This window comes from Phocoena phocoena, chromosome 15, assembly GCF_963924675.1.
Source record: "Phocoena phocoena chromosome 15, mPhoPho1.1, whole genome shotgun sequence".
NCBI classification, from domain to species: domain Eukaryota; kingdom Metazoa; phylum Chordata; class Mammalia; order Artiodactyla; family Phocoenidae; genus Phocoena; species Phocoena phocoena.
The window spans coordinates 36,769,780-36,783,727 of record NC_089233.1 but is presented as its reverse complement, the minus strand read 5'-3'; the positions used below and the strand labels follow the sequence as shown (position 1 = coordinate 36,783,727).

The window sequence follows — 13,948 nt, the reverse complement described above, 5'->3', positions numbered from 1 at the left end:
CATTGATAAGCCTTATTCAGATTTCTCATCTTATTGGCCCCATTTCCCTTCCAAATTCAGCCACCACTAAACAAACTTGAGAATAGGGAGTTCCCTGATGGTCCCGTGGTTAGGGACTCTGCACTTTCATTGCTGGGGGCCCAGGTTCAACCCCTGGTCGGGAAACTAAGATCCCACAAGCTTCATGGTACGCCCCCCCCCCCGCAAAAAAACAAGAGACAACTATAAACTAGCTTCATTCACTTTATTTTTCTTATAGAAAACTATGTGGTGGCTACAGCTGGAGCCTGGGTCCTCTGCACAGAAACTCTGGTGTGGGTCTTTACAAGATGATCAGTGAATTCCTAGAAAAACAAGAGGCTTTAGTTGTAACCAAATAGACTGCTACCCTTTGCTTTGCCCGGCCTGCCTAACAGGGTAGCAGGGCAGGCAGTACCTGATACGGAGACTTGGTGAACACCGTCTCTTTCCAGAGATCAGGAGTGAGATAACTGTAGGTCTTGGAAATGGCATCAAAAGTGGCCTTGGCTGAAAAAGGGAAAACAGGAAAGGATTAGTGAACTGACTTGAGATGAACCCCCAGTTACAGCAAGAAGCTGTCGCACTCCTAGGAACAGAGAGACCACTGTGGGCCAATCTGTCGTGCATTAGGAGAGCCTTCCTCTCTCTCTCAAAATACACCAACCACACAAAGAATGTGACTGAGCAGAGCTGAGAGAACCCAGAGTCTACATGTGGACCACCTACCGAAGTTGCCCAGCGTGGCAGTGCAGCCCCTGGCAGAGGTGTAGCAGTCGTCAATTCCAGCCATCATCAGTAGCTTCTTGGGCACAGGGGCTGAGACGATGCCAGTGCCCCTGGGGGCAGGGATGAGGCGCACCAGCACAGAGCCACAGCGACCAGTCACCTGGGAAGGGGTAGAGTCAGGAGATGGGCTGGAGAGTCTGCACCACTGCAGGCCCTGCCACGCACCACCATCCAGCCTACCTTGCAAGGGACGGTATGAGGCTTGCCGATCTTGTTCCCCCAGTAGCCTCGTCGCACGGGGACGATGGAGAGCTTGGCCAGAATGATGGCCCCACGGATGGCAGTGGCTACCTCCTTAGAGCACTTCACGCCCAAACCAACATGTCCGTTGTAATCCCCGATGGCGACAAACGCCTGCAAAGAGACTGACGTGGCTGGTGGTCCACTGCCCTTCATAACGTCAGTAGCCACCCACCGCACAGGGTCTGTTGTGCCCCTCAAGGAAAGACTGGCCACCAGGAGACCTATCTGAGATCCTGAGGAGATCCTTTCTCTCTCTCCCCATTACGAAAGTCACACGCATGAACACAAGTGCAACCATGCAGAGCTGAGAGAGTCTCACAAAAGTCTTTGATAGAAACAGCCTAGGAAAATAAGATTGCTGGGGTACCTTGAACCTGGTCCGCTGGCCAGCACGGGTCTGCTTTTGCACAGGCATGATCTTCAAAACCTCGTCCTTGAGAGATGCCCCCAAGAAAAAGTCAATGATCTCAGATTCCTACAAGAAAAAAATTTGTGACAAAACTTTTAATAAAACCAAAGGTGGAGCCTAGGACCCCTCAATGTCCAACCAGTGACAAAGCTCCCTCGACCCCAGCTAGGCCAAAGCCCCACCCAAGAAAAAGAGAACCTATGTTTACCTTGATGGGCAAAGAAAAGAGATAGATCTCCTCCAGGGACTTGATCTTCATGTCCTTGACCAAGCGGCCCAGCTTGGTGACGGGAAGCCACTGGAAGAGGAAAAGGCGCAGCAGGTGCCCAGGACCGCCTTCCCGGTGCCGTCCAAGGGCCCGCCTCACGCGCATAGCGCAGACCTACCTCCTTGTCCTCGGCCTTGCCTCCGCGAGCTCCGCGGCCTCGGCCCCGGCCCCGACCGCGGCCCCGGCCCCGGCCCCGGACGCCGCTGCCGAAGCCTCCGCGGAAGCCACCACGGCTTCCCATGCCAGGGCCCCCGGGGCCTCCGGGGCCTCCGGGGCCTCCCGCAGCACCGGCGTCATCCGCCATTTGCTAAAAAGAGTAACAAGAACCAGCCGGTCAGTGAGGCCCTGGCATCTACGGACACCTCGGACGCCCAGGCCGGGCTTCAGCCCCACAGCGCGGGCGCACCAGCCCGGACCCCGCCCGATGGCGGCGGATTCCCACCGCCCAGGCCCACCGGCCGCAGCTACTAACGCGAAGACTCACGTGTTTTTACGGAAAAAAAGAAGGAAGCCACCCCCAAGGGAGTCTTTATATAGCGCCAAGCGCCGCGAGATCTCGGCTGCCCCACCCCAATCGCTCTTGCGCCAAGGGCCTATAAAACGGCCTGTGATTGGCTCCGAGAGGCCCCGCCCCCGCCGAGCTCGGCGAGTACCTTCGTGTCCGCGGCCCCGGAATCTGCGCGACTGGGACGCTGCTATAAGGGACAGCTCGGCCCCTACCTCGTCTTCTCCGGCTGCAGGTAGGTCTGTACATTAGGTACTTCTGCCTAGCACTTTGCGGCGCTGTGGGGTGGTTGGGAAATCGGCGTTGGCTGAAAATCACCTGCGGCTTTGGCCGTGGCCGCAGGTGAGACTCGGCGCCCAGAGCCACCGGGGGCCACAGCTCACCGCCCGCTCCTCCGTGTGGGGAGGTGAAACCCAGGCCCCGACACGCGCCGCCGCTCCGGGCCCGGTTGCGGCCGCTCTCATGTTCCGGATTCTGGTACCTGATCCCTAATCTCGTCTTCTACCCTTAGGATACCTGGATGCTCAGAGCCTGAGGCCGACGCCGCCATGACCAGGGCGGGGGGGAAGGGGGGGGCTCTGCTTTCGTTTTTCAATAAAGCTGTTGATCTGATTCATCCGTGTGTGGGTGTTCTTGAACTCCCGACTACCATCCTGGAAAACGCACCTGCTGACGTGGGAACCGAGGTGTGCTGTGGAGGGAGACCTTTGTGGGACACCTTCCTGGCCCGCTCAACTCTGCTTTGGATGCCACGCAGGGGTAGAACCCGGTCTTGAAGGTTGGCAAGTGATTTCTAAGATCCCACCCTCTAAAAGCGGCAGAGCCAGGTTTGAAACCATATTATTTCTACCCATACCCCGTATCTTCTACATCAGCATGTAAAGTACCTTGAGCTTGAGGTGAGTCAGGCTGGATCAGCAAAACACTAACAAGGGTGAGAGTGTAAGACTTGCAGCTCAGAGGCTTGCAGTGGCTCCCTATTGCTCTCAGGAAAGGGTTAGGGCCTTTAGGATTTGATGAGCTCAACACTCAGTGGTATTGAAACTGCAGTTCTCTGTTCTGTGCCTCACACATGGAAATTGGTTTCCCCACACCTTTCCTTATAGGCCTACCCAGGTGGTAAGCCTACCTGCTCTGGGAGGCTCTCCCACATTCTAGGTTCCTGCTGCAGTACCACGGAAATCTGGTCCTCACTCCTGGTTTGTACCCTGGAGCTAGCTCCATAGGTCTCTGATCCTAAGGGACCTGATCATGAGTCAATGTCTAAAGCCCCCTGAGCTCTTGGGGATCTGGCCACCTGGGCAGCCTATTTGAGGAAGGAGAGGGGAACAGTCCCTGCGCTACTGCTGGAGCCTCAGCTTTGAGGAAATAGCCCCTGGAAGCTTGGTTCCAGCCTTAGTGCTATTTGAAGATGGCTGTCAGCCACCCCCAAGGCAGAGGCAAGGCAGGGGCTCCAGAGACCTATCCCGGCTCTGGGGTGCCCTATGACTCTTGAGAGGGGAGCAAGAGCCAGGTGGTGCCCTGGACCAGGGCTGTGATTGGCCTGAGCTGGACAATGCCACTGTGATGTCGGCCTGCTCCTGCTATGAAATGGAGGCTCCTGAGCCCCAGCGGTCAGTGGAGCTGCCATCCAGAGATCATGGTGAGCATTTAGACCTGTCCAGAGCTGGACCCCATTCCTCACTAAGATGATGTGCACAGTGGGGTACAAGCTCCCAAATAGGACACGGAAACCTTTCAGAGGGCTCTGGCCAAGTCTTTTTTTTTTTAAATAGTATTTATTTATTTGGTTGCACTGGGTCTTAGTTGCGGCTCATGGGCTCCTTAGTTGAGGCTTGAGAACTCTTAGTTACAGTATGCATGTGAGATCTAGTTCCCTGACCAGGGATCGAACCCGGGCCCCCTACATTGGGAGCACAGATTCTTATTCACTGCGCCATCAGGGAAGTCCCTCTGGGCAAGTGTTAACTCCAGGCCAAGGCCAGCTTCTACAGCTGGAGGTTGGTAGTCATGGGGGGTCTTGACCCTCACCACTGTCGCCTCATAGTGGGCGCTGACCCAGCCCTCCACTTGGGGCTCTCATGTGGCCCATCTCCCACCCAAAGCTTCCTGGGGTCCTTCTCTGGGCATGTGGAGTGGGGAGCCAGATCCTGGTCCCAGCCAGGCCCTAATGCTGGCCTGGCCCTTGCAGAGTGGCGGGTATGATCTCAACCTCTTCACCAGCCCTCCCGACTGCAACTTCCTGTGCTCTGTCTGCCATGGAGTTCTCAAGAGGCCGATGAGGTTGCCATGCAGCCACATCTTCTGCAAGAGGTGCATCCTCCCGTGGCTAGCCAGGTGCTACTGGGCACCCAAAAGGCTGGGAGGGCAGGGGTGGGGCTGGGAGCCATTCCTGGGGCCCAGAACAGAGAGGAAGGTCAGCCAAGCACTGGGTCATGACGGCCATAAAGTTCAGCTGCCAAATCTCCTGGGACACTAATGTATGTGAGTCTGGTCACCCTGTGGTATCTGCAACCCTTAGCCCCAGCCTCAGAGCTGAGAGCTCCCTATAATGCCCTCTTGTGTCTCTTCCAGCTAAAGAGAAGGAGGGACCACCAGGGGAGGCATGTTGCTGCCACTTGCTCTCCTCCCACTCCCAATAATCACCCCCACTCATGTCTCCTAGGCAAAAGACCTGTCCGTGCTGTAGGAAAGAGGTGAAACAGAAAAAGATGGTCCATGTGAATAAACTCCGGAAGATCATTGGCCGCCTGGAAGTCAAGGTAGCTCAAAACACCCACTCCCACCACCCTACCCTCCTCACCCCTGTAGGGGTGGGGAGCAGAGCCAGGAGAGGGGTTGAAAAGAATCCTATCCTCAGAACTGAGGGTTTCTACACCAACAGACTGCCCTCCTTGAGGTCATCAGACTTGGCTGAATTTGAGTCACTTCTCTACCACTTACTTGCTGTGTGACTTTGGGCATGTTACCTTTCTGAGCCCCAGGAGCCCCAGCTGTAAAATGGGGATTATAGAGAATGGAGTGTCTGTTGTGCTGCCTATTACTCTCCAGCCCCGTAGTTTTATAGATGGGGAAATTGAGATTTTTTTTAAAAAACCTGACTGGGCAGTTCCCTCATGGTCTAGTGGTTAGGATTCAGTGTTTTCACTGCCATGGCTCAGGTTCAATCCCTGGTCGGGGAACTAAGATCCCACAAGCCACACAGTGGAACCAAAAAAAAAAAAAAACCTGGCATACAAACAATCCACCAGACCAACCCAACCATGTAACTCTCTGTTCTCTAAACCTCAGGTCCTGTCCCCCCTTCAGAGATTTAGATTTTTCCCACCTCCAAGCATTTGCTCCACTGTTTCCCTCTCCACCAAGCCAGTGGTACATAAGAGCTTGGGAGGCTCCCAGTTCAGTGGTTCCTGCTCAGTGGAATGCCATGGATGGGGGATTCTATGGGGGGTCAGCCGGCTCATGGCTGGCAGTGCCTCACCTGGTTTGGCTCACACGATGCTCTCCTCCACCCCCAGTGCAAAAACGCCGAAGCTGGCTGCCTGGTGACGTGCCCCCTGGCCCATCGGAAAGGGCACCAGGACTCATGCCCTTTCGAGCTGATGGCTTGTCCCAACGAGGGGTGCACGTCGCGGGTGCCTCGTGGGAACCTGGCCAAGCACCGGCAGAATTGCCAGCATGGTGCCCATCAGCGCTGCCCCCTGGGCTGCGGGGCCACCCTGGGCCCGGCCGAACGCGCAAGCCACAACTGCTACCGTGAGCTGCGCAAGGCCTGGTGCCAGCGCCAGGAGCGCAGCCGGACCCTGGTGCTGTGTCTGCTACGGCGCATGCGCAAGGTGTACCGGTCTGCCAACCTCATCCGCCGGCAGCTGGCCCAGCTCGGAGAGTTACTGGAGGAAGATGACGCCCTGCTCTTGGGCGCCCCGCAAGAGGAGGCTGAGGCCCCCCCCAGAAGGCAGCATTGGGGCTGAGAGTGGGGGGCCCAGGGCCAAGCTACCTTGTAGAGGAGTAAATAAATGCAGAGCCCCGGCCTGGCCGCCTCACCACCGCTGTGCTTGCTGGCCTCACGCCTTCCCCTCCAGGCATTACTCACCTCATCTGAAAGGGACATCTTGGCCTGTTTCCCTGAACCTTTCCAAGGTCATTCCCACTAGTTTTTCACACTGGCTCACCGGCTTCTGTGGTGTCTCCCAAGTGCCTAGAACAGTGCTTTGCACGTGGAATGTGCTCAATCAATATTTGAACGACTCTGAAATCACCTGATTTATTAATTTACCTGCGTTATTTCTCATACTATACCAGAAGCCCTAAGGCAGAGCCCGGTTCACAAGCTGTATCTGCTAACTCACCACACCTGACCACTCTTGCCCCAAATCCCAGAATGCCAAGGGGGCAGGAGTCTTGGGATTACTTTAGTAAACATTTCCTACGAATACCTTTTTTGCTTTTTTTTAATACATTTATTTATTTATAAATAAAGATGCGCACGGCCTTTTGCTGCGGCGAGCCGGGTCTACTCTTCTTGCGGTAAGTGGGCGTCTCATTGCAGTGGCTTCTCTTGTTGGAGAGCACGGGCTCTAGGCGCACAGGTTTCCGCAGTTGTGGCTTGCGGGCTCTAGAGCGCAGGCTCAGTAGTTGAGGCGCAGGGGTTTAACTTTAGTTGGTCTGCAGCATGTGGGTTCTTCCCGGACCAGGGTTCGAACTCATATCCCCTGCAGTGGTAGGCGGATTTTTAACCACTGCGCCACCAGTCCAGTAAGGGCTTCCCTGGTGGCGCAGTGGTTGAGAGTCCGCCTGCCGATGCAGGGGACACGGTTCGTGTCCCGGAGTAAGATCCCACGTGCCGCGGAACGGCTGGGCCCGTGAGCCATGGCCGCTGACCTTGCGCGTCCGGAGCCTGTGCCCCGCAACGTGAGAGGCCCGCGTACCAAAAAAAAAAAAAAAAAAAAAAAAAAGTCCGGTAAAACGACAGGCAGCTAGAGACCCCAGCACACTGCCAGTCGACCCTAGCCGCTTCCACATTGTTCTACAGCCCGCCCTCGAGGCCGGAAACGCCTCTGCCATCTTCCGCTTCCTGACGCCGCTCCGCTGCCCTCAGCAAAGATGTCGCCGAGGCCGTAGCGCTGGTGACGTCACAGTAGTTGCCGGCGGTGACGCCATCCCCCGGCGCCGACAGTGTGGTGTCGCGCCCAGGTCTCCCTCACGCGGCAGCGGCGGCAGCGGCGACATGGCGGAGGCGGTAGCCGGAGTGGGCCGCTTCAAGTCCAAGTGAGCCGGGGCTCCGCCGGGGAGGGAGCCGGCTTCGTTGCCGGAGTAGCGAAGGCGCCTGGCGTGGGTCCTGCACCCATTTGGGGAGGGGGTGAGGGCTGGATACGGACAGGCCCGCGGCGTCCTCGCGGGAGAGCCGGCACTGACTGCTCTCGGAGGGCGGGCACTGGAGTCCCACCAGGTGCAGCTGGCTTCCGCTACTTAAACTTGGAGCCGGTTTGGGGAGGGGGAGGGGGACAAGAAATCCGAAAGAGGGAGGAAGGGGCGAACTGAGCACAGGTCGAGGCTGGTCCTGGACGGGAGCGGGACTCCCCAGCGCTCAGGTAGCAGGAGAAGAACCACCTCTGGGGCAGGCGGCCTGGGGGGTTTCATCTGCTGTCCCTCTTCTCCGCGGAGCAGGAAGAGAGGTCAGGAGATGGGCTGGTCCTCCGTGGCCAGGAAGCTCTCAATCCCGTGCTTTTTCAACCCCCAAACTTACGCTGAACATCTAAGTGCTCAGTGTCCGGGACCAGACACACTCAGCCTCGACCTGTGCAGCAGTCTGGTGGGATAAACATATTAAGCAAATCGTTTCTATCAGGGCCTGTGACACGAATTAGCAAGGGGTAGCCCTGATGCCGAGACCATCTGTTGGATGGTCGAGTGGGTTCAGGGGGGCTCCGTTTCATCTTGGCTGTCAGGCTTCCTCCAGCGGAGTCATCCAGACACCTTTGAAATTCGGGAAGAGAGACCCGGGCCATATACAGGGAACAGCCCATGTGAACACAAAGAGTCAGGAGACACCCCTCGAGGCAGGGTCTCGTAAACGTGTAAGGAGAGCAGAGGACTTTAAGGCAGGGTGATGACATGAACAGAGTTATGTTCTAGAAGACCTCTCTGGGAGCAGGGTTTGAGAGAGTGGTAGGGACCAAATGAAGAGGCTGGAGCAGCTCCCCGGAGAGGAGAGTGCAGTGGCTTGGACCAGCATGGAAGTAGCCAAGAGGGAGGGGAGAGGACAGCCTGACACCTTTGCTGAAATGAGAATCTGCTCAGAGAGTGAGATGGAGGAAGGAGCCGGGCTTGGGGAAGGGGCAGGCTGGACCTCGGATGAAAGTGTTGAGGAGGATGTTGAAGAGGATGTTGCTCTGGGCTGGTACCCAAGCCTGGCCTCTCGTGGCCAGCAGGGGGCCCCCAAGGCCTGGCTTCCTCCATACCGGGGAGTCTGGGAAGACTTGGACTGCCCTGGGACCTGTGTGGATCACGGACCAGCCCAGGGTCCCAAATCTTCTGTAACATGGGGGTACCAACACCCATCTCACAGTACAGCTGAGAGAGTTAAAGAAAGGAACAGTAGAAGAGCTCGTCACTCGTCCTCTCTCGTGCCTCCTGCATCCCTGCTGCTACCCAGGAACTCCTCAAGGGCAGGGCCCTATTGGGTTGATCTCTAGGGGAGCACCTAGCGCAGGGCTGGGCACTGAGGACCAAGGGGTGGGTGGTTCACTCTCTCCCCGTCTCTCCTCCAGCTATGCTGTCGAGCGCAAGATCGAGCCTTTCTACAAGGGCGGGAAGGTGCAGGTACTGGTCTAGGGGAGCAGAGTGGTGGGGCAGGCAGGGGCTGAAAAGTGTTACCTTGACTGAGACTCCTTTGTCACTAGCTGGATCAGACTGGGCAGCACCTCTTCTGTGTCTGTGGCACCAGAGTCAACATCCTGGATGTGGCCTCGGGGACTATGCTGCAGAGCCTGGAGCAGGTGAGAGTGGGGGAGGGTCAGGGTAAGGGGCTGGTGTGGGGGGCAGCCTATTCTCATGGCACCCTGTGCATTCACTCTCGCCCCAGGAGGACCAGGAGGACATCACTGCCTTTGATCTCAGCCCCGATGACAAGGTATATGGGACCGGGACAAGAGGTGGGCTCCGGTACCTCCCAACCAGAGTTGATGAGGATGGCGTCCATGCCTCTGCCCCCAGCTGAACTGCGTGCTCCCCCAGGTGCTGGTGACAGCCAGCCGGGCACTGCTGCTGGCTCAGTGGGCCTGGCAAGAGGGCAGCATCACCCGCCTGTGGAAGGCAGTACACACAGCCCCTGTGGCCACCATGGCCTTCGACCCCACCTCCACACTGTTAGCCACAGGTAGGACCCCGGCTGGGTAGCGGGAGCGGCTAGAGCCAGGCAGGGGGCTTTGGGCATAAAGCCCCCGCACCTCGAATACATTCCCACAGGCGGCTGTGATGGGGCCGTGCGTGTCTGGGATGTCGTGCAGCACTATGGGACACACCACTTTCGGGGCTCACCGGGTGTCATACAGTGAGTAGGGGTGGCGGAGGGCAGGTGGGTGGGGCGTCACAGTCAGGGTGGCATAGCTCACCAGCCCCACCCCACCTGCCTGCAGTTTGGTGGCCTTCCACCCGGACCCCGCACGCCTGCTCCTATTCTCCTCAGCCGCAGACACCAGCATCCGCGTGTGGTCGCTGCAGGACCGGTCGTGCCTGGCCATGCTGACTGCCCACTACAGCACTGTCACTTCTCTGACTTTCAGTGCCGATGGTCACACCATGCTCAGGTCAGTGGCCAGCTACCCAGGCCTTGGCAGGAAAGGGACGGCCACAGCTGAGACTTGGGAACTAAGGTGGCTGTTTCCCCCCAGCTCAGGCCGTGACAAGATCTGCATTGTTTGGGACCTGCAGAGCCTCCAGGCCACAAGGACCGTGCCGGTGTTTGAGGTGGGGCGCCAGGGCCATTGAGTGGGGCGGGCTGGGATGCGGGGCTGCCACCTCTGACCTGCTCATCCTCAGAGTGTGGAGGCTGCAGTTCTGTTGCCAGAGGAGCCGGCGCCGGAGCTGGGTGTGAAGTCTGCGGGCCTGCACTTCCTAACAGCTGGCGACCAAGGTGGGTGGGGCCAGGCCAGGGCGGGCAGCAGGGGTAATGGAGGCCTGTGGACCCGTGAGTCCCAGCGGCCCTTGTCCCCACACAGGCATGCTGCGCGTGTGGGAGGTGGCCTCTGGGCAGTGTGTCCATGCACAACGGCAGCTGCCAGGCCCCGGGCGGGAGCTGACCCACTGCACCCTGGCCCGAGCCGCTGGCCTGCTCCTCAGCGTCACTGCTGACCACAACCTGCTTCTCTATGAGGCCCGCTCCCTGCAGCTGCAGAAACAGGTGAGCAAGCACTGCCCCTGCTCGGCCCACAGCCCAGGATGCCAGCCCTCGACTCACACTGGCCCTGGCCTGTGTCCCTCCTGCCCCCACAGTTTGCCGGCTACAGTGAGGAGGTGTTGGACGTCCGGTTCCTCGGGCCCAAGGACTCCCACGTTGTGGTGGCCTCTAACAGCCCCTGCCTGAAAGTGTTTGAGCTGCAGACGTCCGCCTGCCAGATTCTCCATGGCCACACAGGTGAGGGCACCAGGCCAGTGCCCACGGACTTCACCCAGGACTGGATTGCCCCGCCTTGCCATAGCTGTTCTCTAGCCATTTCTTCTCCACCTTTTTCTAGATATTGTCCTGGCCCTAGATGTGTTCCGGAAGGGGTGGCTCTTCGTTAGCTGTGCCAAGGTGAAGCACCACGAGAGGTACGGGGGACAGGGTCCTGGGTCAGGAAGCCCAGCCCAGCCTCTCCTCACCCATCCCATCCCCAGGATCAGAGCATCTGCGTCTGGAGGATGAACAAGGCAGGCGAGGTGGCCTGTGTGGCTCAGGGCTCTGGACACACACACAGCGTGGGCACCATTTGTTGCTCAAGGTAGTGGTTCAGGGCTGGGGTCCGGGGTGTCACGGAGGCAGAGGCGGGTTTTGCCTTGCTCTCTGAGTCTCCAGCCTAGGAATGTGGACTAGAGAACAGGGGCTGGGGCATCCTTAGATGCCACTGTAGGAGGTTTCTAAGAAGTGATCTTAAGGTTGTGTGGATAAAAGGGGAGGGGTGTTAGACCAGGGACAATGACACTAAGCAGCGTCCAGGGGGAGAGGGTGCTCTTTAGGCCTGGGGCTCCCATTGTTGGGACCAAGTCCCCAGGTTTGACAGCACTGAGGGCAGGCAGTGCAGACTCGAGTGGAAGCAGGTGGTCCCAGAGGTGTTAAGGCGGTGGCACATTAGTTCACATTCCGGGACAGTCTTTCTGGTTTGGACCAAGGTCTGACAGGCCTGAGCTGTGGTGTGCTGCAGACAGGGCTGGCCAGGGCTCAGCAGGTATCTCCCCCTCCCCCAAATCGGGCCTCAGGCTGAAGGAGACCTTCCTGGTGACGGGCAGCCAGGACTGCACTGTGAAGCTGTGGCCCCTCCCTGAAGCCCTGCCATCCAAGAGCACAGGCCCCGATGGTGGACCTGTCCTCCTACAGGCCCAGGCCACGCAGCACTGCCACGACAAGGTGACCGCACGCAGCACACAGGTGGGGTCGTAGCAGGGCCCTTGCTGGGATGGGGATCTGAGCTGCTGCCTGCTCCCACCACCAGGACATCAATAGTGTGGCCATCGCCCCCAACGACAAGCTGCTGGCCACGGGGTCACAGGACCGCACGGCCAAACTCTGGGCCCTGCCACAGTGCCAGTTGCTGGGCGTCTTCTCGGGCCACCGGCGTGGCCTCTGGTGTGTCCAGTTCTCGCCCATGGACCAGGTGTTGGCTACGGCCTCGGCCGATGGCACTGTCAAGCTCTGGGCACTGCAGGATTTCAGCTGCCTCAAGGTAAGCCTCCCTCAGCCCAGGCCTGGCCCCCTACCTGGTGACACCTCACACCTCCCCTCTCCCCACCCTGCAGACGTTTGAGGGACATGATGCTTCTGTGCTGAAGGTGGCATTTGTGAGCCGCGGCACACAGCTGCTGTCCAGGTGAGTGGGTGAGGGCAGGGCAGGGTTAGGGGTGAGCTAGGGGCAGGCCCCAGGGCTGAGCCCCCTCCCAATCCTGAACACAGCGGCTCTGATGGGCTTGTGAAGCTCTGGACCATCAAGAACAATGAGTGTGTGAGGACGCTGGACGCCCACGAGGACAAGGTCTGGGGTCTGCACTGCAGCCGGCTGGATGACTATGCCCTCACCGGTGCCAGCGACTCTTGCGTCATCCTCTGGAAGGTGTGTGGCCTGGGGTGGGGTGGGGGGACAGTGGGCAGGACAGCGTGGGTGTGCCAGTCTGACCCCAGTCTGACCCCAGGATGTGACTGAGGCGGAGCAGGCAGAGGAGCAGGCCAAGAGAGAGGAGCAGGTGGTCAAGTGAGTTGGGGGTCTCCACCCAACCCCTCACGGCAAGTCCCATGCATTAGCACCACCCCCGCCCCTTGGAGTAGGGCACATTGGCGTCCCTTCTCTCTATAGTTTGGGGAAACCAAGGCTCGGAGCAGCAACACAGCTCACCCCCAGCGGGTGCTCAGGCCCGGGCTGCAGACTCCTCAGCCAGCCCCTGATGGCTCTGCCTTCAGCCCTAGCCAGGGCCCCAAGTGGTCCTGTTCCCTCCTTCCCCCACCAGGCAACAAGAACTGGACAACCTGCTCCACGAGAAGCGGTACCTGCGGGCGCTGGGCCTGGCCATCTCTCTAGACCGGCCCCACACTGTGCTGACTGTCATCCAGGGTCAGTGCTGCCTCGGGCCAGACAGGCGGCAGGGGTAGTCTCTCGGGTCCGTGGTGCCCCTTCCCCAGGGCTCAGTCTCCTCTCTCCTCCCGTAGCTATCCAAAGGGACCCCGAGTCCTGCGAGAAGCTGGAAGCCACGGTGCTCCAACTGCGACGAGACCAGAAAGGTCTGGGGCAGGCAGGTCGGGGCTGGATGGTGCCTAGTAAGGCTGGGGTGGCCCAGCAGGCAGGTCTGACGGTCCCCATCACCCACAGAGGCCTTGCTGCGCTTCTGTGTCACGTGGAACACCAACTCACGGCACTGCCACGAAGCCCAGGCCGTGCTGGGCGTGCTCCTGCGGCATGAGGCCCCGGAAGAGCTGCTGGCCTACGACGGTGTGCGGGCCTCACTTGAGGCCCTGCTGCCCTACACTGGTATGTAGACCCAGCCCCAGGTGGGCGCAGGGGGCCGTCCAGCCAGACTCCTCCTACCCTGATCACCTGCTGTCCTCCCGCAGAGCGTCACTTTCAACGGCTCAGCCGGATGCTGCAGGCAGCCACCTTCCTGGACTTCCTATGGCACAACATGAAGCTGCCCACCCTCCCCATGGCCCCCGCGGCCCTCTGAAACCCACCAAAACATGTACTTTGCTATCTCAGCTCCCTGTGTCTGTCTGGGCTTTGTCTCACCCCAGGTCCTGGACCACTGCCTGGGCCAGCCCGAGGCTGGGCCCACCAGCCAGCCCCGCCCCCACACTTTGGCCCAAGATCCCCCAGTCCCTGCCCCTCAGCACAGACACTGGGTGGGGGTCAGTCAGGAGAACTTTACTCAGAAGACAAGGGAGAGTGTAGTCTCCTTGCCCCACCAGCCAGGGAGTCCCACCCTCAACTGCACATCCCCCAGCCCTGAGGCTGATGTGGCTGGCAGCCACCATCCT

The 13,948-nt window shown here is 59.1% G+C and overlaps 3 protein-coding genes and 3 non-coding genes across 6 annotated transcripts; 3 read left to right on the top strand and 3 right to left on the bottom strand.

Annotated features, from left to right (window-relative positions):
* Window positions 1–263: 263 nt before the first annotated feature.
* Window positions 264–2,031, bottom strand: RPS2 (ribosomal protein S2). Its single transcript, XM_065892348.1, has 7 exons — window positions 1,846–2,031; window positions 1,668–1,757; window positions 1,418–1,525; window positions 988–1,161; window positions 748–907; window positions 437–528; window positions 264–344 (listed from the first exon to the last, which is right to left on the bottom strand). The coding sequence occupies exons 1-7, from the start codon at window positions 2,029–2,031 to the stop codon at window positions 264–266; spliced, it is 891 nt and encodes a 296-aa protein (XP_065748420.1).
* LOC136135823 (small nucleolar RNA SNORA64/SNORA10 family) lies at window positions 595–721 on the bottom strand. Its single transcript, XR_010656656.1, has one exon. It is a non-coding gene; the product is annotated as a small nucleolar RNA SNORA64/SNORA10 family (small nucleolar RNA).
* Window positions 1,231–1,364, bottom strand: LOC136135822 (small nucleolar RNA SNORA64/SNORA10 family). The gene has a single exon (XR_010656655.1). It is a non-coding gene; the product is annotated as a small nucleolar RNA SNORA64/SNORA10 family (small nucleolar RNA).
* Window positions 2,032–2,534: 503 nt separating the features above from the next.
* On the top strand, window positions 2,535–2,661 carry LOC136135774 (small nucleolar RNA ACA64). Its single transcript, XR_010656617.1, has one exon. It is a non-coding gene; the product is annotated as a small nucleolar RNA ACA64 (small nucleolar RNA).
* Window positions 2,662–3,854: 1,193 nt separating this feature from the next.
* On the top strand, window positions 3,855–6,262 carry RNF151 (ring finger protein 151). The gene is made up of 4 exons (XM_065893396.1): window positions 3,855–3,874; window positions 4,424–4,569; window positions 4,898–4,994; window positions 5,751–6,262. The coding sequence occupies exons 1-4, from the start codon at window positions 3,872–3,874 to the stop codon at window positions 6,201–6,203; spliced, it is 699 nt and encodes a 232-aa protein (XP_065749468.1). The 5' UTR covers window positions 3,855–3,871; the 3' UTR covers window positions 6,204–6,262.
* Window positions 6,263–7,420: 1,158 nt separating this feature from the next.
* Window positions 7,421–13,671, top strand: TBL3 (transducin beta like 3). Its single transcript, XM_065892157.1, has 22 exons — window positions 7,421–7,500; window positions 9,003–9,054; window positions 9,135–9,230; window positions 9,317–9,364; window positions 9,469–9,610; window positions 9,700–9,784; window positions 9,870–10,040; window positions 10,125–10,200; window positions 10,273–10,366; window positions 10,452–10,633; window positions 10,726–10,867; window positions 10,968–11,026; window positions 11,110–11,213; window positions 11,689–11,836; window positions 11,922–12,152; window positions 12,226–12,296; window positions 12,380–12,536; window positions 12,616–12,674; window positions 12,928–13,031; window positions 13,127–13,198; window positions 13,287–13,445; window positions 13,529–13,671. Exons 1-22 carry the CDS (start codon window positions 7,460–7,462, stop codon window positions 13,636–13,638), a joined length of 2,403 nt encoding a protein of 800 aa, XP_065748229.1. The 5' UTR covers window positions 7,421–7,459; the 3' UTR covers window positions 13,639–13,671.
* The last annotated feature ends 277 nt before the right edge of the window (window positions 13,672–13,948 follow it).